The sequence below is a fragment of the Lissotriton helveticus genome, chromosome 10 (genome assembly GCF_964261635.1).
Source record: "Lissotriton helveticus chromosome 10, aLisHel1.1, whole genome shotgun sequence".
NCBI lineage: Eukaryota > Metazoa > Chordata > Amphibia > Caudata > Salamandridae > Lissotriton > Lissotriton helveticus.
The window spans coordinates 126958336-126985770 of NC_136071.1; the positions used below are offsets into that span (position 1 = coordinate 126958336).

The window sequence follows — 27435 nt, forward strand, 5'->3', positions numbered from 1 at the left end:
AGTGGTTCATGCCAGATGGCATATGTGGGCTTGGCAGTGGGACCTGAAGTTCCAGTGGGCACAGCATCGGGGGAACCTGTCCAATCCCATCCAGATCTCGGAGGGCACTGCACGACAATTGCAGCGGTCGCTCACAAATCGCGATTGGGTCAATGGCAGATCCCTCTCCCTTCCCCCACCGTAACACACAGTTGTGACAGACGCGTCCCTTCTGGGATGGGGCGGCCACATGGGAGAGCTGGAGATCAGAGGCCTCTGGTCTCAGGCGGAGTCCTGGCTCCATATCAATCTTCTGGAGCTTCGGGCGATCTGACTTACACTGAAGGCATTCCTTCCCTCTGTCGTGGGGAGAGTAGTGCAGGTGTTCACAGACAACACCACCGCCATGTGGTACTGCAACAAACAGGGCGGGGTGTGGTCGTGGACCCTATGTCAGGAGGCTCTGCGCCTCTGGACCTGGCTGGAACATCCGGGCATTTCCCTGGTAGTTCAATACCTGGCAGGTTCTCTGAATGCCAGGGCGGACAAACTCATCCGCCGATGCATGATGGATCACGAATGGCGTCTGAACTTGAATGTGGCGCAAGGTCTCTTTCAGCAGTGGGGAGAGCCTTAGTTAGATCTATTCGCCACTGAAGAGAACGCGCAATGTCATCAGTTCGCTATGGTGGAGTTGCAGTCTACTATATGCCTTTCCGCCTATACCACTTCTACCCAGATTGCTGAAGAAGCGTGACCGGGCCCAAGTCATTCTTGTGGCTCCGGATTGGGCTCGAAGAGTATGGTATCCCGAGCTACTCAGCCTAGCGATTGATCACCCGCTCCGACTGCCTCTTCGGGAGGGTCTTCTGTCGCAGCAGCAGGGGAGGGTCCTCCACCCGAACCTGTCCAGCCTCCGCCTCCTTGCGTGGAGATTGAGAGGCGGCAGTTGACGTCTTTTGACCTGCCTTCCGAAGTTTGTGATGTTATCTTGGCAGGCGTCCCTCCACTAAAACGGTATACGCCTGCAGTTGAAATACATTTTTGGCATGGTGCACAGCAAAGGCTGTGGATCCCCTTTCTGCTACTCTTTCAGAGGTCCTTCTATTTCTCCTTTCTTTGGGCCAGCAGGACTCCGCTCTGGGCACTGTTGAGGGCTATCTCTCTGCCATTTAAGCTTTTTTACGGCTTCCAGATCAGCCTTCCCTTTTCAAGTCCCTTGTTGTAAATAGATTATTAAAAGGCATTACTACTCTTTTCCCTCCTGTTCTTTTCATAATGCCTCAGTGGAACTTGAACCTGCTTCTGACCTATCTGATTTGTGCTCCCTTTGAGCCACTTCACAACTGTCCTCTTCATCTTCTCACTTTAAAGACTTCTTTCCTGGTTGCCATCTCCTCTGCCAGAAGAGTGAGTAAGCTCCAGGCTCTTTCTTCTAAACCTCCTTTTCTCTCTGTCCATCTGGACAAAGTTGTTCTGATGACTCGTCCATCTTTTCTGCCAAAGGTTGTCACTACCTTTCACATCGTGCAGACCATCACTTTACCCACCTTCTTTCCGCCTCCGCATCCCTCAAAAGAGTAAGAGAGACTCCACCGTCTGGACCCAAAACATGCTCTCTCATTCTACCTCAACCGCACACAACAGTTCTGGGTGGATGACCAGCTCTTTGTTGGCTACGTGGCCGCCAGGAAAGGTCGGGCCATGCACAAGCGTACCATCTCTCGATGGGTCATTCTGTGCATTAAGGCTTGTTATTCTTTGGCCTTGAAGGCGCCTCCGGTGGGGCTACGGGCCCATTCTACCAGGGCGACGGCAGCCACTACTGCTTTGGGACGGGGAGTTCCCTTGCATGACATCTGTCAGGCAGCTACGTGGGCCTCGCTGCACACTTTTACCAAGCATTACTGCCTGGACAGCCAAGTCCGGAGAGGCCGGCTTCTTCCGTCGTTCTGTTCTTCCCGGTGTGTTCTTGGTTCGCAGCCCCACCACCGTTGTTAGAATACCTGGGGTATCTATTCTAAGGTAAGGAATCCATCACTACATGTTTTTTTCAGATGCACAAGTTCCTTACCTTTGGTAACGATATATCTGTAAAACATTAGTAGTGATAGATTCCTTACTGCCGTACCCATCCTCCTCGTTCTGCGAACTGATTTCGAGGGTTAAGGACATCCCTTTCAGGGCCCTAATTTCATGGCACCAGTGGTCAGTTTAATGCATGGCTCTGCGTTCCTGGCACGCGAAGTCATATACAGAACTGACGTCAGCGCACGTGGGCGCATCTAAGTTGCTCCAGCAACGTCATCTCGGCGACAATGATGCCAACGACGCATGCAGAGCTGCACGACGACTCCTACCGACGCGAAGAGGTACTGCTGACGAAAACTTTCGGGATCCAGTCTGATGCCTTGGGGGCAATTCTCTGGTAAGGAATCTATCACTACTATCAGATATATCATTACCAATTCGGGAGCTCACAAATTAAGGACTCATCTTGCAGCGCACTCAGCCACCCCCCTCTTTACACACACATTCTTCATCACCAGAAACACTGCATACAATAGATTGATCAAAAGGAAGGTGACAAGAGGACTGCTGGCCATCATCCAAAGACCTGGCCTAGTGCACTGTTCCTTACGCCTTTAACTCCTTGGAGTTTCTCTGTTTTCTGTACACTTTATTGCTCTTCTAGGTAGCCACCATCCACCTCATAAACATCTTGGACTCAGGCAAACTTTTTATCTAGCTAATTACAGACCATTTATTACAGAAGACAACTATTCCATACGTATCTTTTTTTGAAAACTCAGCCTCCAAGAACGCCCCACCACTAAGGCTTGGAGAAAGGTTTCCTCAACCTCACTGAGGCTCTCAGCATCAGTCGGAAAATCATTGATCCATTCACATAAAAGGCAATGCTGTAAATTTCATAGTCTTCTCATCTGCCTACCTCCAATGCCATTAGACTGGTCCCATCTCATGTTTCAAAGACTTCTATTTTGAGTCTATAAAACAAAGTCTTAATAACATGGCAACCATTTCAGAGTCACCACACAATGCCTCCAACCAACTCGATTCTTTCTACCTCGCTGTAAAAACCATTGTAGATTCTACTGTAAACACCCCCCAAACTAGACTCTGTACCAAAATCCCTAGCTATAATACTTAGTAAAGGTAAGTAAAAATGTTCCTTCACCAAAGCTGTAAGTGTTGTATAATTGTTAAAAGGTTCCAGTGGTTTTGCAAGTAAGCAGTTTACCAGGAAGTGCCTGGTATATTTATGCCGCTTTTTTTATTGTATTTTTGTTTATTTCTAGATTTTGCATGTGCAGGACATGTTGATGCCTCAGGTGATTACAACACTGGATGAAGATTCCAAGATGACTAGGTTATTGTCATGCCGTATCATCAACACACTCCTAAAAAATTCTGGGAATCAGTTTGACCCTGATAGACTAAACAAAATTTACCCTGGTAAGAATGGTTTATCATTTATAGAAGTGTGATGTATATGACTCATTTGCAGTAGATGAGGCATTACTTATGTTATAATTGTTTGAGCCGTGTTAATACATTTGTGTAACACTTTAACCGAATGATGTATAACTAAGTACTTGCAGACATAGGCATGCAACGTATAACAGAAGGCATTGCAACCTTGCAGCCTCTTATACAGTTATGTATAAAATTAAAAAATCCAGGTTGTTAGTAGGTAGCCAATGATTGGTCAAAGTAGTGGTCCATCCATGATCTGAGAGCTTGCATAAGTCATGTTGATGTAGTAGCCAGCATATTAGCTTGTAGGTGTTATCAAGTGGTACATCAGCTGAGGGGTTCATGCATTTTAAATGAATGTGAATTAGTTGGATGTCACACTAATTGAAACCTAAACCTACTATTCCCCACCTTTCTGTTTTTTTAGAACTCTTAAAACGCCTCGATGATGCTTCTGATGAAGTGAGAGTTGCAGCTCTTAAAGCCTTGATTACTTGGTTTAAGAGTATCACAGATGATTATGAAAGGACTACTTTTAAGGGACATATTGAATTTTTATACCAAGGACTGTTGGTCCATCTTGATGACCCTGACAGCAGTATTCAGGGAGCTGTGTTGGGTAAGTTATAAAAAATACAGTCCTTTGCTTGAGCGCATGATAGGAAAAGAAACACTGAAATCCAAACTCTTTAAACCATCCAATCAATAGTCAACGTTGTTTCGAATGAATTGAAAATATATGTATTGCAGCGTAACAGTGCTTATCGTAGCAAAGTGTTTGAAGAGAGGCATGGGCAAAGGAACTGCACATGCCATAACAATAAACAGGAGAAGACTGCAAAGCATCCTTGGGAAAATAATTGAGGAGAAGAGGGAGGACAGCAAAGAAAGGGAGGGTGTAGTGGGGCACTGATGAGTTATTGTGTAAATACATTGGTGAAGGTGAAAAACCTGTGGGTTTAGATTCTGCCTCCCAAAATCAAAATAATTGGCAACTGGCTTTCAGAAAGTTGGCTTTGATGTTTTGGAATGCAAGTATTTCTTTTGGATCATACAACATGTATTGGGTATTGCTTACCAAAAAACATTGACCCATCATGAGTAGTGTCAAGTCTGGCTTTAAATGCTGGGTTTCGAACGTCCGGAATAGCTGCATGTATTCTGTGCATCTTCCTTTATTATCTTCTTGCCAAGAGCAGTGTTTTCCTATTAGGCATTTTCTTGGCTGTTTAAAAGTTAAAAGTAATGCAAATGAATACAATCTAGGTTCCTTTTTCTAAAACATAACAGTGGGAACCTCCATGCTAAACTTGTTTCACTGGTTGTAACTCTTAAATGTTTTCATATACCTAACTATTATGTTTAAAATACCTGATATTTTAATACAGCCTCTGGCTGCCATAGACTTTAGCTCTTCCACCAAAAGAGCTGGTTTGCATCTCTACAACAGTGGGTATGCTGACCTAGTATATATGTCTTCATGCTGACAGTTTATATCTATTTCAGTGTGTCTTTTTCAGAGTGTTTTACTGAGTCTGGTGAAGATCTTTGCATCACTCATTTTAAGCTTTGCTTTCTCTTAGACCTCCGTACAGCCATAATATTACAGCTCTGCATGGTGTTGTAAAGTGTGCTCATCAGTGGTTAAGCTGTATCTGCCAAGTACTAAAGTTCCAACATTTACTTCATGAAAAATAATTTTTCATGTCTGCCTTGTAAAACCGTGAATGCTAAAACCTTGAAATATTTGTAAGCGGATGGCAACTGCCCGCATCCGCCAAGGCTGCTGGAACATCAGCACATTAAAACCACCTTTAAATGACGGGCAATCATTGAGTTGAGCATTATGAATAAATCCCAGTTTCTCTTTTAAGGATATTTTCAGATAAGAATGGTTTGTATTGCCTTATTGGCATGATATCAATCTCAAATCAAATAAACTCAATTCAAATAAAAGTAAGATGCAACACTAAAAAGTGCAGGTGAAGCACATAATTAAAAATGAATTATGAACCTTAATTATACAAAAATAGACGTTTGCAACTGCAAAAGATGTTATTGATTCACAAAACTGTCAATGGAGATGTTTTACCCTCTTGAATTGGGTTTGGCATAAATGGAAATTCAGCCATGTCTTTTGGATACAACTTGGAAGGTTACCAAGAGCAGGTGCAGGTACCTGTATTACAATGCAGATATTATGGGATCACACCGTTATTTATCTGGAGAGTTCTAATGCAAAACTGCTGTTAAGAGAAAGAGGTCTACTGAGGGTTGGACACTTTGGTGATCCGTGGAAACATGGAACGTCTTATCTGGAAGACTCTCCATATAATTGGTCTTATCTCCGTGCAAGTCAGACATATTAGATTTGTCAAAGCCATCTTGTTTATATACAGGTCTTCTCTACCCAACATGGCCACCATGTGCATTTACTCCCTATTTCGTGACACAAGTGGTGATGACAGCTTAAGATGCGAGGGTTCCATTCAGCCTGTGCCTTGTCATGCTGAATTGACAGTTCATCACCACCATGTCATGAAGTTCTTTGCTCTGGGATCCTCAGATCTCATGCGGCCCGAGCACCACAGCCTGCACCGTGGTGTTGCCCTGCTGAATATAGGCAGGTCCATCTGCCTGCACAAAGACACCTATACAGGTCTGGCCCATCTTTCGTCTGTGAGGAAATTTTCTTAGATTTTTTTTTTCCAGTGAGCAAGGAATGTCACCTCCTAAAATGAGCATTTAGTCCTTTTGGGGAATGTTGCAAATAAATGTCTATGACCAATTCCCACGAGGTGTACCTCTAGTGCTTATGTTCTTCGAACGACGCTAAGCCAGTGACAACTGAGCCCAGATGCACCCTAAAGCCAATTGGGAGCATGAGACAAAGCTCTACATGATGAAACACCAGAAGACTCAGCACTGATCTAGCTCCACATCAAATTGAAAGCGAGGACCCATTCCCGCTCTCACTCCTGAAATCGTTCCAGAGGCAGAGCTTTCTCACTGGTGAAGTCTTTGAGTAAGTCGAAGGAGAAACATCGGGAGGCCAAGTGGGACTCCATTCCTTTCCTCTTTCCTTGTTCTCTGGAGAAGGAGTAAGTGTTTTACCATGCCTCAAGGTCTCGCTCCTACTTCAGACAAGATGATTCCATCCAGGAATCCACCTGTGATGCTGTAGAAGGTGGAGCCCTTTTGAGAGGCAATGTTGTGCATCTTTGTCATGCTTCCTGTCCCTCAGGTACGTCTCCAGGTCCTAAAGCTCAGCAGAGTCTTCCAGTCAGGTTACCACTGGCAGATTTGCCCTAAGCACTGTCTGGGTCCCTTGACCCCACTTCAAGTTCAGTGCCAGTGTCGGGCCTGTGCTAAATTCTGCACCAGTTGCACAAGCATTGATGCTGGCACCAATGGCACTGGAAGACAACCCGCAACCCATCATGATATTCGACTTGGAGCCAGCACTGTCTCGACCTCGGCAGAGACCACGTACAGATCTTTATTGTATTGCAGCTTCTATTGAATCCGTCTGACTCAGGCATGACTCCACCCCTGCACATTTGCGCATTATACCAACTTTTTGGCTTGGACTCGGACATGAGCCAGCATTATGGAGATGATAGTGATGCAGATGGGGAAGAGTTTGCATCGGTATGTGATGGTGAAAACTGGTGAACCCACAGGACGCAAGTGGCCTGGACACCACACCCGATACTGGGTTGGTCCTCACCCACTGGCCACCATCAGAGGAAAGACCTTCATTTATTACCATGACCAGGATGGCTGCCGAGGTCCATGACTGCCACCTCCCCACTAGGGAGGTTAAAACAAACTTATTAATAGAGGTCCTACATGCTGGCCAGGCTCCGACCGAACCTCCTTTGCCATTCAATGAAGCCTTCACTGACTCAAAGCTAGGCACTGGGGCTAAATCCTGTTCTGGTCCTCTAGTCAACCGACAGGTGACCAGCCAAAGACCTGGTCCAGGAGAGCCACACTTCCTAACACAGCATCCATTAGCTGAAAGTCTGGTGTTATAGGCAACCATCAATAGAGTGAACCCTAACACCTTTCCAACCACGACTCAGCACAGTCAAAATGAGTAAACACATTTAGAAAATGTATGTTCTCCTCAGCCAGTCTCGTCTTGAGGTTGGTCAATGCAATAGGTTTGCTAGGTCACAAAACCCACACACTATAGGACACAGAAGTGTGAATCTTACCTTTTGTCCCAGGGGACTTACGAGCTTCTTACGCCTGAACCGTTAAAGATGGTCTGGATGTGGCCAAATTGGTCAGCTGCATTTGCCTGAACACCACAGACTCTCTGGATAGAGCTATGGGAACTGGTGTGGGGCTTCTGTGACACATCCGGATGAGGTCCACTGGCTTCTCAAAACACGTCCAGGCGTCCTTGATGGGCATCCCTTTTGACTACTCTTGTCTGTTTGGTAAAAGGACAGATTTGGCCTTGTAGCATTTTAAGGAGAGCCAGGCCAGGGCATGCTTCTTGGGCCTTTTCTGGGATATGCCAGGACCTTAGCATATCATCAATGTTGCGCCCCACCCCTGCTCAACAGGCCTCCCAGCCCTTTTGAGGTCCTGAATGTAGGCCCAGTAAACAATGACCTTACCAATAGGGTAGGGCTCCTCTCAGTCTTCTATGCCTTTAGCCACAACCTCCGAGCCATTTTGGTGCGCCCTTCCTGGTGCACACCCATTCTGTAGGGGGAGGATCTGACGCTTCCTGTAGAGGTGATAACACATTACATCCAATAAATGGGTCCTGCAGATTGTTCAGCGGGGCTACATTCTACCATTCCTTTTCTACCCACTGCATTTGCCACCTATATCAGACCACTTATTTTCCACTTCTATGTCTGTTTTATGCCAGGAAGTGCAGGCTGTGTTTGTCATTGGAGCCATAGGGGGAGGGTACTGGTCTCGGAACTAGGTAGTGGGTGTTAATTCTGGCACTTTCTTGTGTCAAAGAAGGACTGAGGCCTCTGTCCTATTCTAGATCTGGCCCCTCTCACTGCCTTCCTGCTGAGGACAAATTCAAAATACTCACCTTGGCTCAGTTCTCTGTGCCCCGTATCCCAAAGACTGCATGGTAGCACTGGGCCTGAAAGACGCTTATTTTCACATCTCGTCCTTCAGGCCTATTTATTTATTTATTTTTTTTAGGAGTTTTGTATACAGACAATACCTGCAATTCAAAGTGGTCCAAGAGCACTGTCAGTTTGCTACGCTTCCTTTCAGATTCACACATACCTCATTGGTGTTCACAAAGGTGATAGCAGTGGGTGCTGCCTCTAATGCTGGCTGAATCATCAAGGAATTTTCCTGGTGGTACACCACATGGGGGGATCTTTAAACGCCAGAGCAGACAATATTCCCCCCCCCCCCCCCCCCGCAGCGCTTACAAGGTCACGAATGACCATTAAATCCGGAGGTGGTATAGGACAGCTTCTGACAGTGTAGAGAACCCTGGCTCAATATCTTAGCTACTATATCAGTACTTTTGCTTACTGGAGTTCTCAAGGAGAATTTCTCAGAAATGCATTACATCTAGGGTGGAGCATGATACTACGGTATGCCTTCCCGCTGCTACCTCTCTTGCCCAGAGTTCTGAAGAATATCAGGAACCAGGCCGAAGTCATTCCAGTGGCTGTAGATTGGGCCCGGAGTGTGGTACCAGGAACGTCTGAACTTCAGCATCCATCTCCCGATCAGGCTGTCACTTTGGGAGGACCTCCTGTTGCAGCAGCAGGGCATGGTCTTGCACCCGAGCCTGCGTAACCTAATCCTCCATGCATGGAGATTGAGCTGCAACAGTGGATCCCCTTTGTCATTTTGGCAGCTAGGTGTCCTTGAACTAAATCTGTGTATGCAGGGTGCTGGTACAATTGTGTATGTTGGTGCTATGCCCACCAGTTGGACTTGTTTTATGCAAAACTATCAGATGTGTTGTTGTTTGCTTTGGTTTTGGCCCAGAGTGGTCTTGCTCTAGGTATATTTAAAGGTTCCTTGTCGGCCCTTTCTGCTTTTTATGTTTACCGGACAATCCATCCTTATTTAAATCACTGGTGGGGATACGCTTTCTACAGTATTTAGAGGACTTTTCAACAGTAAACCTTTGCGATGCCTCTGTGGGGCTTAAAACCTGTTCTCACATTTCTAATTTGTCCCCCTTTTGAACCAATGAACAGTCATCCTTTGCACCTACTCACTCTAAAAATGGTCTTCCTTGTTTGTGGTAACATACGCATGCCGGGTGAATGAGCTTCAGGCCCGTTGAGTCCAGCCTCCTGATATCATCTTCTTTCCAAACAAAACTAGACTTGAGCTGCATGTCTACCGAAGGTGTTGAAGCCTTTTCATGTTGGCATGGTCATCACACTTCTTCTTTATTTTCTCTGCCTCATCCATCACAAGAGGAAGATAGACTCCATCAAGAGGCCACTCAGTGTTGACATCATTCACATGAAAGAACATTGGGTGGACAATTCGCTCTTAGTGGGGTTCTCCGGAGCGAATAAGGGCGCAGTGGTGCAGAAAAGGGTCACCTCTTGATAGATTAGATCCTTATCTGCATTAAAATCTACTATGCATTGGCTACTAAGAAATGAAAAATTACACTTATAGAGCGCACAGACTACCCGTAGGCCTCGCAGCGCTTTTAATTGAAATCAGAGGCGGTCAGCTAGGATGATAATGAAATGAAAAATTACACATTTAGAGCGCACAGACTACCCGTAGGCCTCGCAGCGCTTTTAACTGAAATTAGAGCAGCCTCCAGAAGGACTAAGGCCTGACCCACCAGGACCATGGCAGCTACCACTACCTAGCATGCTGAGTGCCTGTCATTCATTTTTGACATGCAGCCAAAGGGGGCATCGGTGCACACGTTTATGAAGCTCTTCTGCCTTGGCAGGTGCGTCAAGATGGCCCCTTTGTTCGCTCGGTCCTACTGGACATTTTACTCTGAGCCATTCCACAGACTCCCTACCTTGAGAGTTACTACGTTGGTGTCTGTTCACAAGTTGAGGAATCCACGGTTAGAATTATCCATCAGAAGAACAAGTTATATGCCTTCAGTAACCCTCCTTCGGATGATACATGTATCTAAATGTAGATTCCTCACTGCCTTCCTACCTCCCGGTTCAGTGGTATGGTCTCGTCCTTCTTACAAAAGTTTCCTATGTTCTTGTATAAAATAGTTAACGTGCAAAAACCTAGATTTTCGCAAACATTTTTGCAGGTAGAGTTCCACCCTGGAAATGCTGGTTATTTTACTCTGTTCAAAGGCAGGAGTAGATCTCTTTTCAGCATTGGACTGGGAAAAAGCACCCTGAAAACTTAATGGGATGTCGAAAAATAGCCTTCTCTGTTGGACATGGGGAAATTTTCTTGTGAGAAGCAAAAAAAGGTAGCAAGCGTCCAGACACTTTAGCGTCGCATTTCCTTATACAGAAAAGTGCACCTGTACATCTATGTGGGTAAATACATAGATGCATAATCTTGTTTTATTTTTAAAAAATTTAAAGTTTATTATGGCTTTTCAAAGATAAGAATGACAGTGGTATACATTAACAATGACATTTTCCACATATCTCAATACTACAATGGTTTACAGCATAGATTATCTGGGGATTTTATTCGGGCCCAATCTTCTTGTAACTGTATTTCTGCCTGGGAAGGTCGCTATTCAATTCCTGCTGCTTCCAATTTCCCCAATTTTGCATCCGTGCACCCAATGTTATCAGATTTTTGGGGGGCACCCTTGGTAACTTAGCCGAACCACAGTTGTCCGTTCCAGCTTTCCACTTAACAGAGTTTGAGGTAGGTAGTAATAATGTAACCGTTGCAGTTTCTTTGAAGTCATCCTGGGAATTCCCGTAAACATGTGACATACCCATACCACATACTTAAAGCCTGAGTGCATTTCTTTTTATATTGGAAACGTTTTTTATTGAACACAGTATTCTTTCACTAATCAGGTACACATAAACAATTGTATAAATAGAGAAAGTTAATAATTAAACAAGAGAGTATAAGTCCTTCCAATTAAAAATAGATAAACCTTGTTTTGCAGTAAAGTCTGATGCAAGCAACTGCTAAGGGGTATGGAATAAGCATTTTATCTGGACCAGTTATAAGAAACGGTCACTAACACGGCACCCTCCCCACACCCTCTGGCCCGAGCACTTTACTCCTTAGAATCTGGGAAGCGACGGATCACCAGAGCCATCCCTGACCGTGTTACAGACTTGGTGGGAGGAAGACTTGGGACACCCCAACACGCAGAGGGAATGGGACAGGCCCCCATCTCTCCCCCACAAAACCTCCTGCAACGCCAGGTTCCAATACATGCATGACATACTTGCTCAGCACGTTTACTTTACCCAAGAGTGACTCAGCAACATTTTTGGAACCACATCGTGTCCGCGAGGTTTGGCCTTGCACACAGATATAAAATACATGTTCTGGGACACTGCCTGCACTACCCTTTTGACAGCCCCCTGCCGCCAGAAGCTGAAGAAGCTAGAATGCCCACTACTGCAGCTCCAAGACTCGTTGGACTATGACCAGATTCCTAGATCTGACCCTTTTTATTGCCAGACATTCAATCTCGAGGAGTTGGAAGTCACCTATATTGGGGGCGGTTACCACAGTGGCATGCCGAAGTCCTCTGTTGGACCAACGCGGAATTAATGGCTCTATGGAACGAGGAAGCCAGAAGCTGGGCCGGACTGGGAACCCAAAGCAGCCCTGGCAATTTTGTTGGACTGACCCCCACCCCTGTAAGTGGGTGTGGAGGGGGGGGCAGCATGAAGCACTACTGCTAAACAAAACCGGCCCCCAGCACTGCTGCTTTTCTTACTGGGGGAAGATATTGCAGCATTGCTTCAAACTGGCCCCCACCCTTACAGCCAGAGGGCATTGCATCGCTGTTTAAGGAGTGCGGCAAAGATGACACCTCTTCACATCTACACATTTCCACGGTAATGCTACACAACTTGAGATATCCTTTTCGGCCTTTGCTTATCAAATTATTTTGGAGTGGAGCAAAGTGCACCGCCCCTGAGCCAATGGTCTGTTTCTGTCTTTATTTGCAGTCCTGTTTTTTAGGTTTGTGAGATGTGGCAGTCTAGTCCTATAGTGGTTGGTGCTGTATTATAGCCGTCCAGCCAGGGGCGGCTCCTCCACTAGGGCGGAGGGGCGTCGCCCCAATGCTTTCTTGCAGTGTGAGAAACAGAAACATAAAATGGTAATAATTACTTCCCATTATTACCATTTTATGTTTAGTTGTGGGTGGGTGGATGGGCGGGGCTGCTGTGCCAGCAAGAGAGTAGTTTACCCACTCCTGAGGGCTGAATGACTGTTTGGTCGGCCCTCTGTAGGCAATGCAGCCTACATGGAGAACATGGCCTCCCCATAAGCTACTGACTGGGCGGCGGCCCCACCAATCACAACGCTGCCATTGCAGCGTTGTGATTGGCTTAGGGGAGGGGAGGGAGGCTGCCTGGTTCCTGTTCCTGGAGGCAGGAGAGCAGGCACCGAGAAAACACAGGACCCGGCCGGCAGACAGGAAAGTTTTTTATTTATTATTAAATTAAACCCCCCCCCCCCCCACCCGCGATTAATGCCGGCCGCGACTGCGACCGGCCTCCTGGATCAGTACCCTCTCTTAGGCATACGTCTATGTTAGTGGCCTTCCCTGTTTTTGGTTCTCAAAATATGGTCTCTCTGCGCACTGGTAAGTGCATCTTTCTTGTTGTCTCACATCTATTACTCTATCTCAACCTTTAGCATTCAGTATTGTTTGGCATCATGTAATAAAATAAAAACGTTGTACTGGACTCGGATTCCTAAAGTTTGTCTTGTCCAGGGCCTAAAAATTCCTAAAATGACACTGCACTCTGGGAACTGTTCACGGTTAAAATAGGTGGTGTCCTGACCTGCCGACACAGCGATTTAGCAATGATGGTGAATTTAGCAAACTCGCCGGTTGTGTTTGTATCTGGAGTTAATTGTACAGGCTTTGCAGTTCACATATATAACCGCCTGGTGGCAATAGAGGCCTTCGGAAGCGCAGCGGTGACTTCAGCTCCTGTATTCTGTACTGTTTGTTCATATCGCTTTAAATAGCTTGCACAGAAACAAACACGAGTCAACTTTCTATTTTTGAACCTGTGAAAAACGTTTATTTTCGGAGCTAATTTGTAGTGTTTAAATGTACCTGTTAAAAATACTCCCAACAACAGTTGTCACAGTAGACTAGACGATCAGTTTCATGGCTACAGTTGTAATTTGTGGTTGATGTAAATCACTTGTGATATATATACACTTTAGTTAGATTTTAGGGGCGGGTTATTATCTGGCGTTGTGGTGAATGAATGACATTCTACTATCGGATAGTAACTATCCCATAATACGCATCTCAGATGTCAGCGCGAGGATGATGCACTGCGCTGTAAATACACACTTACCGAAGCTGCAATTCAATCGTGATATCTGCTATTCTTAGCACCTGATTGTTTCTAAGAACATTTTCCGGAATATCCATCTGCAGTGCGTAAATAATGATGCACAAAGAAGAAAGCTGTGCAGAACAGCCAGCTCGTGCTAGCATTGCATTCTCGAGTTCTTTATTTTAAAGCGCACATTACCCCAGTGAGGGTTTCTTAGCGCTAAATCAGAAACCGTGTTTGGTGTTACAAAGGGGGTTTGCCTAACTGAGCTATGGCTCCCCACAGGTGCCAATGGCGTTCTTAGAGGATGAGGCATGTTGTGCACGAGTGTTGGCTTCGGCTCCTTATGCTGTCTGAGGATTGCAGTGTGTGTGGCAAGATCATAATGTGAGCTCTTGTACTGTAATTGTGGCGTGGGGGTGGGCGGGCCAGACATGCCCTTCTCCTTGGTGTAGAACAGAAACTAGGACTGGTTGCTCCCATGGCTCTGCCCAGCTGAAAGTACTGTGAATGCCAACAAAAAGAATGGCATTCGAATTGGAGCAAAGCTGCACTCCAAATCCAGGGGCACAGCTGGGTCGCATGTTCAATATTTTTTTTCATTTCTATTGCCATACGCGTTAATCCAAATCAATCCAAATTTCTTATGATTTCATTCCATTTTATTAAGGTCTTGCCACACGTGATTCATATTAGTGTTTTTATAAAAGCTTCTCATGCCTTGGATATGCAAATCCATGCCTTTTTCCCGGCACGTCAAAAAACGTCAAACATCCTCAATTGCTGGTGATTATGTTACCCAATGCATTTCGGGCTTAAAACTAGCCCTTCATCAGGGGTTCACTATGTAAATGTAAATGTATGTAAATGTATAGGCATTTATATAGCGCACTACTTACCCGTAGGGTCCCAAGGCGCTTCGACCGCTGCGAAACCCTTCCTGGCTTCCCTGAGAGATGGTCCCTTAATGGGTATCTCCAGGGTGAGACCAGGCATCCCCGGCGGTCTGGTGGGGCCGTTAGTGAAGATGAGGCAAGCTAATGCCCAGAGTTGCCGAGTGTGAACGCTGATCAGAGTGGGCACCGAGGCGAGAGAATTATCGAGTCCGCTGACCCTGGTCCAGAAACCTGCCGCGCCGGGAATCGAACCCTGGTCCCGGGCCGTCCTCTGCTCTCGGGTCTGCCGCCTCTAACCAGTGAGCCACACTACTTCACTATAAGATAAAAGAACGTGGCTGTAAACATTTAACTTCAAATCACTCTACTTCACATGCATGAAACTGTACATTAAAGCGAATCGACCCGTGTACAACGCTTTCCCTCTAAACCCGGTGTTGTAATATTACCGTAATCAAACATGAAAAATCCTCAAACCACCCCACGTTGTGCCGTGTTTTGCACCTTCCTTCACACTGCATAACATCCCCACTGCTCCATCCTTAATCCACTATTTCCTCCCTCTTCCATACCCACTGCTCTCAGCCCAAAAACACCTACTCTCAAACTCATACCTTTGCAACTGCGTTCGGTGCTCGAACTTTCCACCACAAATCCCTCTAGCTGGCAGCATTATAAATGCGCAACTTCCTTTCCAGCTAGTTTAACTGTTCTGAAGTTGCCCCGCCTTATAATCGTCACCTGTTGTGAGCACTTAATTAGCACAGATGTTGTCGCTCATACCTACAAATCCCACAACGCACCTCTCTGTAAGTTATCCAACCTGGTGATGTTTTGTAATCCCCTTCACTTTCAACCAATCCATTGTTTCTCGATCATGTTGATGGTTCCCCGGATGATTCAAGACTATACCCCGCCCACCCTGTTGATGTTATCATTAGCGCTTTAACACTGATGTTTATATTCATGTCAGACCTTCATTTATTCAATATGCATTGCAATGTGTACTGTATTATAAACATGCCGACGATATCAGTGTCCGTATACTTAATGAAGCCAAACAATACATGCAAAATTGTCTTCTATATCTTGGATGTACATCTCACGTGTATTCACATGTCCATTAGAGTCGATTGTTCGTAATATCTTGGGTGCAACTAGCAAATAGGGCAGTCTATTTGTACTGTCAAAGAGTGCCGTGCACACCACTTTTATCCTTTTTCTCCGTTTAACCAAATGTTTTCATTTTTGAGTCAAATGCGTGCTCACTGGATGACGTGATCTGCCCTTTATCACGTGGGATTAAACAACATTCGAATTGGAGCAAAGCTTCACTCCAAATCCAGGGGCACAGCTGGGTCGCGTGTTCAATATTTTTTTTCATTTCTATTGCCATACGCGTTAATCCAAATCAATCCAAGTACTCCAAATTTCTTATGATTTCATTACATTTTATTAAGGTCTTGCCACACGTGATTCATATTAGCGTTTTTATAAAAGCTTCGACCCTTGTACAACGCTTTCCCTCTAAACCCGGTGTTGTAATATTACCGTAATCAACTTCAGAACAGTTAAACTAGCTGGAAAGGAAGTCGCGCATTTATAATGCTGCCAGCTAGAGGGATTTGTGGTGGAAAGTTCGAGCACCGAACGCAGTTGCAAAGGTATGAGTTTGAGAGTAGGTGTTTTTGGGGTGAGAGCAGTGGGTATGGAAAAGGTAGGAAATAGTGGATTAAGGATGGAGCAGTGGGGATGTTATGCAGTGTGAAGGAAGGTGCAAAACACGGCACAACGTGGGGTGGTTTGAGGATTTTTCATGTTTGATTACGGTAATATTACAACACCGGGTTTAGAGGGAAAGCGCTGTACACGGGTCGATTCACTTTAATGTAGTTTTATGCATGTGAAGTAGAGTGATTTGAAGTTAAATATTTACAGCCATGTTCTTTTATCTTATAGTGAACCCCTGATGAAGGGCTAGTTTTAAGCCCGAAATGCATTGGGTAACATAATCACCAGCAATTGAGGATGTTTGACGTTTTTTGACGTGCCGGGAAAAAGGCATGGATTTGCATATCGATGGCATGAGAAGCCTTTATAAAAACGCTAATATGAATCACGTGTGGCAAGACCTTAATAAAATGGATTGAAATCATAAGAAATTTGGAGTACTTGGATTGATTTGGATTATTGCGTATTGCAATAGAACTGAAAAAAAAAATATTGAACATGCGACCCAGCTGTGCCCCTGGATTTGGAGTGAAGCTTTGCTCCAATTCGAATGTTGTTTAATCCCACGTGATAAAGGGCAGATCACGTCATCCAGTGAGCACGTATATTGACTCAAAAATTAAAACATTTGGTTAAACGGAGAAAAAGGATAAAAGTGGTGTGCACGGCACTCTTTGACAGTACAAAAAGAATGGGACATTAAACCCATCACTGAAGATGCAGAGTGCATTAAGACAAAAAACAGGAGTCGAAAGCTCAAATTGATTGCATCCACTGGTACTTAATCTAGACCACATTCGAATGCATTTTTTATACTCTGTGCTTCTACAGACTGGGACCAGCCATCTGGAAATCAATCTTGGTCCTTCCCCAGTAAAACAGCCCAGCCCAAACTTCTAGGCCACAAGTCTCGTCCATAAGGTGCAGCTCGAGTGGACTGTCGTATCGTTCCTACTAATTCAGTAAAAGTATGCGTTTAGGTAGCATGAGCGTCAAAACTGTGGGGGACTGAATCCACTCATAGCATCAGAATATGTTGACCTAGTTCCTAGCTAGCTCACAGTGTGCCATCTGGACCTCTAAACCTTCCAAGGTACTGGATGGTGTCTGCAACCTCAGAACATGACGACCCTTATTTCCCAAAGGAAATTGTGGAAACAGATCTACCCTTTCGTTATTAACTAAGGCATGCCCAAAGGGAGACACAAGAAATACACAAATTAGTTTCTCCAATATTTATTGAAGCAATTGGATTTTTGTTTAAAATATGTGTGCGGTAATAATGAGTAGAATGAAGCAAAGCACAGTAACCAGCATTACAAGAATGATGAATAGGATAAACAATTCAACCATTGTGCACTTACATTGATTATACAAATAAATACAATTGTACTCCTACCTAGCGCTACCTATCCTAGGAAACATAGGATGTGCAGTTCTGTCACAATACCTCGGAGTGGTCTAACTCCCCATTTACCTACGTGTGTGGGTCATCTGGTAGCTAGTTTTGGTGTAGAGCAGACTACCGTCCCTCTCGGGATAGTGATGGAATTCAGCTGGACTAGAATTCAAGCATTGGGCGACCCGACAATCCATTGAAATTCTCCTCTACATAAATAAAGGCTTGGTGCAGTTTATATAATGAAACTGAACCCATTCTGACTGTGCCTGAGTTCTAGTCCGGTTGTCATGTTGATTCTACCCACCCAGAGCTGTTGCCAAACAGATAACAAACACGGCTAATTTGCACAGTGTACCCAGTCCTCGGACAGAATGTTCTACGGTATAATAATGTGCCTACGAGGAAATGTAATTGTAAGCAAACCTTTTCTGAGTACACTATCTCATATGGGCAGGCAAGCAAATGTGTGCTAAAAGTCACTGTTTAAATATGTCAACTTTAAGCATGAGCATGTAAAATGGAAGTGTTTGTGCACAGGGCCTTCTAACCTTACTCAAAAACACAAAAGGAGCACCAGGGGGTAAACACTCAGGTCGCCCCCACTCAATAATATATAAACACAAAAAGACCCGACTTGCTTTGAACAGTTAGTTGTATTTTTAAGACATATGGGGAGTTTTTTAAACCAACATAAAACTTCCCTCACAGGACAGGCTCACTACCGCTAACCTGTTACTCCCACTGTTCAACTTCAAAGGAAGCGTCAATACACCACATTCCATACAAGCATCAAGAAGAAATTTGCAACCACAAAAGATTTGTGACCAAATTAAAAAAAGTGTGAGAAAGGTCAGAAAGTTCCTCACGTTAGCATCACCCAGACGTGCTGCTGGTTGGTACTCACCAGTGTGCCCTCGTTGTCATCATCGGTAATTTTCTTGACCATAAAGAAATAGTGTGTGTTTTCAAATTTCTCAGAGGTGAGAAATCAAAAGAAAGAAAATCTGTTAAAATGTGTGCAAATGCACTGTCAGTGCATGTGTCACTCAGTGCCCACTAGTCCCAGTGAGAAAAGAAATGCAGTTCTCAAAGTTAAAATGGGGTACGACTCACTTGCGAAACTTAATTTTATTAGGTGCTGTGAGCGTCCTCAAATGAAAAGAATGGCGTATATTTGGCCATTTTCAGAAGTGAAAGGCCAATATGTTTCGTTGTCAACCTATTTACGGCAACTTTATCAGGGCTGATGGGGTCACAAATCTTTTGTGGTTGCAAATTTCTTCTTGATGCTTGTATGTAATGTGGTGTATTCACATTGAACAGTGGGACTAACAGGTTAGCGGCAGTGAGCCTGTCCTGTGAGGGAAGTTTTATGTTGGTTTAAAAAAACTGCCTGTATGTCTTAAAAATACAATTAACTGTTCAGAGCAAGTCGGGTCTTTTTGTACCTTCTAACCTTACGACATGACCTTTGGCGCAGTGAGCTATGGCACCCATGTCTGGGCGTAAGCATCGCAAATAGGGCTTCTCATTGTATACATATCCCATTCGCGAAGGGTGCGGAGCTCCCGTGCCTTATAGTGGCGTGCAGTGTCTCGGGCTATCAAGATACCCACTGTCAGCAGTTGTTTGGTCTATCTAGTCCATTCTTGAACTTCCTTTATGCCTAGCTCTGCCAACTTGGGGTGTAAAGTTATTATCTTTCCCAAGACTTTAGCCTTCATTCGGTGCATTTGTGTCCAACAGTGGACAATAACAGCCGGCCTCATATTATGTGTATTAATTTGCTTGGGTCCTCAACACACTGCAGACAATTCGGGGTGTGGGCCTTCCTAATCTTGCAGAATGGTACCGGGCGGAAGTAGGTCCTATGAAAGTATTTACATTGAATTAACCAGAGGTGGGAAGAAATGGGCAGCATTTGGGAGGCCATCTTCGCCTCTGTCCATTGGTCGTCCTCCATCCCTACCTGCTCCTATTTTTACTCAGAGGGTCTGTTGAGTTGATTACTAATGACTTGTATATTCTGTTAATTCCCCACTTACCTATGTGTTCCATAGTCCGTTTAGGCTCCATAGGATTAAAGTCTGGAAGGGTCTTGAACTCATCTCTTTAGGGTTCTAGAGTGCTACGCAGCTGAGGCATCTAAACATGTATGCTGATTAGCAAGAGTCTGCCAGACAGCTGCTCAGAAGATACCATGTACTGTGCAACTCGTGTGGCCACCAGGCGTGATAGATCTGTTAAATGCCATTACTGGAAGGCCGCCAGCTTCCTCACTTGAGGGAGCCACGTCCCTTGCCAATAACAGTTCTTTTCAAAAGGACACATTCAGGCAATGTTATAAATCCCAGAAGTGCCAGCTGCAACCACTGCAGAGACTGATACGAAACTGTTCTCATTTATAAGCATGTGCAACCCATCCATCTTACGATGTACCTTAGTGGAACCTTCTCAGGTGTCCGCAGTGAGATGTCGTTGACTGCCTGATACAGCAGGCAAGGCAAAGAGTAAAAACAACTCTCATAAACGTGCATAGATTCTGCCTATAACCATAGACCTACATAGTTTTCAGTTTTCAGTTTCCAGTTCTTATGTCCTGTAACCACCGAGCAGATTTCTTTCCCAGCAGTATTTTTTTTTCCTGTCCTTCCCTTCTCCTTTTTGCTGCACCCCTTCACCTACTCACATTTCATGTTGCTTCCCTGGCCCATTCTTGCTGCACTAATGTTATGTTATTGATTTCGCATTCTATGACCTCTATTGGATTTTCTGCTTCAGTCTCAACCTGGAAGCCTATCTCCTTTCACTTCCAGCAGTCTCATTTCTCCTCAGTCCAGTTTTAGCTTTTCCCATGGCCTTTTAATTTCATCCATTTCCATTCGAATGTTTCATTTCTTCTGACTTCCTTACACTCTCTGGTCCTCTCTTCCTGTTTGTTCTTTCTAATCTATTTTTTATAGGATAGAGGGCCACTGAATTATGCCATTTTGCGGCCGCAGTGTGTGCTGCATAATTATGGATTTGGCAGAACTAAACCTGATCTATACTCTGACTGGCCTGCATATTACTCAAAAGACGCATTTACTCTGTTTATATGGAGTTTTGTGCTGTTTAGCTACTATTTCACCTTGCATCCTATGGACCTGTGTCCTAAGAGAGAGGTGTTAACACACCTGTCGTCACCTAGTGGCATCCTATTTTTATACCATTATCTATATACTTTTCTGAATGTTGATTTCAATATAAGTACACCAAGTAAAATTCATCATTAATAATGAAGGTAGTCCAATTCAAACTATTTTGCGACAACCAATTAAGTAAACCCTCCTTTGCCTTAGCTGTGCAAACTGTTCGAGTATTATTAAAGGAAATAAAATGTTTCCAAATACTGGTAAAGTAATCGCATTTTAGAGTTTCACAGTGTTCATTGAGATTGGGATATAATCAATCAACATACTGTTTCTATTAGCTTTACTACGAGGTGCAAACAAAGAGACCAGTCATCATCATATATCTTTATTCGGTCTAATTAGACCATAAAAGAATAAGAACAACCAAATTATAAAGCACATTACACAGTATACAAAAATCCATTAAATATTCATTTTAAAATTCATAAAACATTACATAAAACAGTGGCCCTCTGATAAGGGCACATTCAATAAATACAGCAGCAAAAATACAGATATTAACCCATTCCATGCTGCCGTCGGCCATTGGCCGACGGTAACGCTACCTCACTGGTGCTGCCGTCGGCCAATGGCCGATGCGGCCCCGCCCGTTTTGCGGAAGTGCCGCACTTCCGCAAAATCACGGGCGCAGTGGAGGGGTTAATAGTGGGCAAAGACTGCAAGTAAATTAGAGCCGTTCTGTAATAACATATATTTGCCGCCCCAAGAATGGGCAGCAGATAGCGTTTCCTCAGCAATGAGTAGAATTTACAGAATAACGTAAAGTGTAAGGTAGTTTGGGGGATTGATCGTCACAAGGTAGTTGAGAAAAATAGGAACACTGTGAAGGGAAATCAGTCAAAAAGTGCACAGTGCATAACCTGAGTCTAACCAGTAAAAATGCATGATGCATATTGCCCACCCATATTAAGTATGGTGCAGGACTGACACTCAAACAAATCCCCATGAAAGTCTGGACCGTTGGCTTGTCTACAGCCCTCTGCATTCTGCCCTCCAGACAGCCTTCTGGAAACGGATTCTTCAAAGTCACAATGGAGCTAGCTAGCGCATTGCTGCGAGAGGTGAACAAATCCTCCCGTCCCAAACTGCGACAGATGTTTTGGATATAGTTAATCCTAGGGATACTCAGACAATGGTCGAGTTTTAACCCCTTCGATGCTAATGACAAAGCCAGCTCGTCATGGGCGTTACCTGCGCTACGCGGATGACGAGCTGGCTTTGTCATAAACAGCGCGATTTTTAAAAATCAACGCACAGCGGGAAAATGCGGTAGCGCGGTAGCGGTTAAGCAATCCGCAAGAACAGCCCTGTTAAAGGAAGTCAGGCTTTTGGTCCAAATTTTGAGCCACTGAAGGAGGGGTTGCATTTTAATGAAGTCCCTAATGTAACCAATCCCTTCCTCCGTGTGGCAAATAAAGGAGCTTCGGGGTATGGCTAAGAGCCTCTTAATAAAACCGTTCTCAAATTTTTCGAGGCTCCCCCTCAAGAGACCAGTTAAGACCAGACTGAACAAAAACCGATCCAATATTTATTCAAAAGTGTTAACAAACCCAATAGTAAAATATTTCGAAGCATACAAACAAAGGATGTATACAACTGGAATTCCAGGGAGTGCAACCTACCAAAAATTGCAAAGGCAGGAATACTGAAATACATTTTTGAACCAGAATGAATGCACAAGAATAAATGAAGTGAATGCTGTGGTGCCAAGGGGCGCTTCTCGAATTTCAGAAATATATGTGCTTTGTGTAACTGAGGTGATTAACCAAGTCAGTGGAAAGGTTCTGAATGAGAAACGGATTAGGATCTAAGTTGAGCTTAATGAGAAAACAAGCATTGGCGAAGCTAGAATGCCTGGCTTTATTGTGCCATTCAATGTATACAAAGGCATTCAAAAATACTGCTTACATGCACAAATGCTATTTAGCACGTTAAAATCTGCCCTCATTGCTTTGCCAGTGCTGGGAAATAAAGCAGTAGAATGGATTGCTTTCTTAATAGACTGCATACAAGTGCTAAAGAATTGAACACGACTAACAGACTAATGATTGAGTGTACTTTTCAGATGTAAAATTGTTCAGCGGGCATTTCAATTGAAGCATTTCCTAAAAGGCGGAATGATACTCCAAATGGCAAGAGATGAAAGAGCAATACTACGCACACACTCTGCATATTTGAAAGAATTGGTAACAATGTATATATCGGACTACTGAGCTGTGTCTATATAGATCTAAAAATGGTGGTCTAACTCGGTGACAGTCTTAGCAGCAAAGGAATGCTAAAGCATACTATTTGTTTAATATACTTTACCTTTTACAAGAGGGAGATTATGTCCTCTCTGACCTTTATATACGACATGCCGCTAGGTGACCTAGCAGGGAAAATGAGAATGTGGAGGTTTGATGCTGGTATAGTGAAGGGCAGAATGTTTGTACAGAAATTAAGCATTCCCATTCAATAATATGTGTAGCTTTTTTTTAAAGCTATAAGGTACCCATTTAAAACAACTGTGTTACATTCAAGGCAGTAAAAAACGGCAAATATATATATTAAAAAAAAAAAAAATGTTTGCAGATTTTTATATAGCGCAAACTAGACCCGAACCGAATCGGGTATCAGAGCGCTTTACATAGCACCAGTTACGTTACATGAGGACACACATTCATTTTAGGCACTGGGAGATTAAGTGATTTGCCCAGAATCACAGAAGGTTTTGGCGTCGTTACCGAGACTCGAACCCAGATCCCCAGGTCCGAGGTCGTGCCACTAGAGCTGATCGAGATTAAGTGTTTCATATGGAAATAAAGGTTGGAAGTCGAACAGTGGTATATGGAGGAGGGCAAATTAAGCTCACTGCGTTACCTCAGATCGCTGAAAGGGCAACTCAACTTGCTTCTTATGGAGAGGTCAGAGAGGGCTTTATTGTGGCTAAAATACCTAGCATGCATGACATTAATGGTCTACTCACAGCCTCCTTTCAATTCCTTTTTTTCTGAATCTTCTATGAAGACTGTATGTTCGCTCCCCGGAACTTGGGTGCTTTTTAACATTTCTTCACTTAATTGGCCCCACCTTTAACCAAGGTATATAATTCCTTCTTAGCAGCAGAAGTGGTCTCCCCACAGAAGCTAGGCAAGCCTGTAGACATCTGTTCCTCTTACACACCCAATTGTTTTCTTAATTTTGATTTTAAAATATTCAATAACATTCTAGCCAATCGCATGAAAGATTAGTCCCTTTTAGATTGAACCTAATCAATCAGGATTTATTAAATACAGGCAGACTTTTGACAGTATTCAGTGAATATTACACCTAGTGGAGAAATTGTATAACAAGCATTGGCATAGCCATAGGTCTCGCCTTTGGGACCTTATAAGTGTTTCGCCATGCAACAGTTGATGTTGTTGCACCAAGGATATTGTGCTGGATCACTAAACACTTATAAGGTCCCAAAGGCGAGACCTATTGGCTATTCCAAAGCTTGTTCTGGCATGTTGCAGTTGAAAACTAAAAAGTTGTCATCTAATTGAGGTTGAAGTTCCTTACTTCTCTCTATTGTTATCTGGTTGTTTTCGTTACGCATGATACCAAATACAATTTCTCTGTGTTGCATCCTATCTCAGGCCAAACTGCCAAAGCTGAACAATGGTTAAGGTTAGGGGAAAAAGGCCAAACTGATTGGTTCCGTCCTGTTTTTAATGTTGGCACAGACACCAGGAATAAATGCTATGCTATGTTATGTAATAGTCACTGTAACACTACAGATTGTCTGGGGTGACAATCCAGGACGTTCTCAGGGTCCCATTACAGACAGACAGACATTACAATTGTCTGGTTCAGCTTGCGAAGAGGTGACATCAGTTGACTGAATGAGTATGTTTTAGTGTTAGGTGAATGCATCAACTTCAATGATTTGTGGGTGAGTGCGCTTGGTGTAAGCAATGTCTGTGTGAAATAAATGGCTTACCTTTGTTTTATATTCTTTCTGTTCCTCGCATGGTTGTGCATGTATAAGTAAAACATGTTATATATAAACCTTAGCTGAAATATGTGCTCCAGCACTGAAGGACGTTGCTCATTCTTTAAAAACGACTTTTACAGTCTGCAAGCTTCCCTTCCTCCTGGCAGCACAGGCTTTGCATCACTGAACTAATCCAATATGCGCGCCATTTCCCCCGGCATGCCATTATATTTCAGTCATGGCAGCGGCCCCTGGCAGAACACTACAATGGTTACACCGGGCCGCAGTGCGATGTTTTGAGCGGAACTGAATTTTCGGAAACATTCAACTCCTGCTTTGAAGAGCGGTTTTGAGTTCTCATAGGAAACGACGCGGCACACAGAAATTGTCAGAATGACTTCCGATGTTGCATAAATGAATAAAGCGTCCACCTAACTCAAAATGCAGTATCCTGAAACTGTTCAGGCCTTTCCACAACCACGTTTTAGCACAAGAAGGGCGTACAAAATGCAAGTTGTGGGAGAGTGGAAATTAAGCATACGAGAAAGGAAACAATACAGAGGGTGGTGGGCGAAGCACACAAGGGACAGAGGGTCAAGGGGAGAAGCACGCAAGGGAGATTGCAACATGGAACACAGGGTGACAGGAGAAGCATACTAATAATAGAAAACATAGAGGGGAGGAAGACAAGCAAAAAAAAAAACGAAAGTCATTGAGATGACGATCGCTGTGAAAGTGGAAGTGATTGCGATGACGCACTAAAACACGGCAAGTGATGCGCGCGCAGCAGCGCGCGTGCTTCTGCGCGTTCTAGCGAGCTGGTCGGCGCTTTGGGAGCACTTCCCAAAGCCGCCTTACTAAATGTCTCGTTGACAGCGCCTGCGTGCTGGCTCAGCGAGACCTAAAAAGGATATCCTGTTTGCATCCTTGCACTCACGCCCCCCGAAAAAGCATTCTTACAGTATATACTTAAGGCATATGTTGGCCCAGTTATGTATAAATAGCATATGGGCTGCTTATGGGACACCTAAAGCAAAAGTGTTGACGAATGGCGTGATCTCTTTTATTTACTCACCTAGGCAGAAGGACTAGCAGGGTGTCCCCTAAACCCTTCCTGCCCCCTGATTTTCTTTAATTTGACGGCAGAGCCTTTAGCTATTCAAATTAGAGAGTCAGGACAGTTTCTGTTGGGGAGAACACAATACATTTACTTGAAAGTGTTATCCTATTAACTTTAATCCACCCTGAACCGTCTATTTGGTGAATTCTAGAGATATGGCAACCACAACAGTGCCTCGGGTTTAAAAATTATTGCCACCAAATCAGAACTGATGGATATAGAGATGGGGCTGGAATCTAGGGAAAGTATTGAAATTATCTTTCCCTTTAGCTGAGCAAAAGATGAAATTAAGTACTCTGAGACTTATATTTAGGACTCCCGGTTTTATGGTATTTAAAAAATAATAATAATTACATTTTGGTCTGTATTAATCCATATTTCTTTTTGATAATTTTATCTATATTTATCCATATTTATTTTGGGTTTTGTGAAAAAATGAAGCTAAAATTTGTTTATTTCCACATTTATTTAATCAATAAATATGAACTCCTGTTTGAATGCCTACCAGGTTTCAATGCTATGAACACCCGCAGAACATAAATCAATACACTTAATTGAAAATATGCAAATTTCAGTATCAACCTTGTGCATATTTACTGCTGTTTAAGCCTATTTACTAAAATTAATTTATTTTTTAACCTTCTAACCTTCAATCCACACAGCTATTGACCTGGCAGTCATGGGAGACAGTATTTAAAGTCACTCAAAAAGCAAGAAATATCAGTTTTTTTCAACATTTAAAAATAAATACAGACAAGAAAATAAATGTTTGTCTGCATGTATCTATAAACAATCCGTAAAACGGGAAACAGGGAGCCTTACTTATAGTACACCCAACATCCAAGGGTTGTTTTGCAAAGCAAATTATCCAACTCGTTACAAAGCGCTTAAAAAGAGACCTACATAGGTGGCACCCATTGGTATTTCATGATTGGGGAGAGTTCACAGCACCATAAAGTAATGCTTTACCCCAATGGTTTTATTTATCTGAAGCTCTACACAGAATTCCCCCCAAACAGGAAATAGATCTACTGCAAAATGTCTAACATGAATGTATTGGGAGAGGAGAAGGAGGAGGAGACCTAGGCAGGTAATGCCAGCCAAAAAGGAAGGGTGGGGGAAGGCCTAATTCTACTGAACCTAGAACACTAATTGACAGTGGCCTAATTGTGAGTG

General features: G+C 43.8%; 1 protein-coding gene across 1 annotated transcript in view; it reads left to right on the plus strand.

Annotated features, from left to right (window-relative positions):
- The window catches only part of DNAAF5 (dynein axonemal assembly factor 5), a 161800-nt gene that overhangs the window by 129117 nt on the left and 5248 nt on the right, over positions 1-27435 (plus strand). Inside the window, exons 11-12 of the mRNA XM_078664908.1 lie at positions 3300-3456; positions 3905-4096. Coding sequence (XP_078521034.1) covers positions 3300-3456; positions 3905-4096 — 349 coding nt within the window. The remainder of the gene's footprint in view (positions 1-3299; positions 3457-3904; positions 4097-27435) is intronic.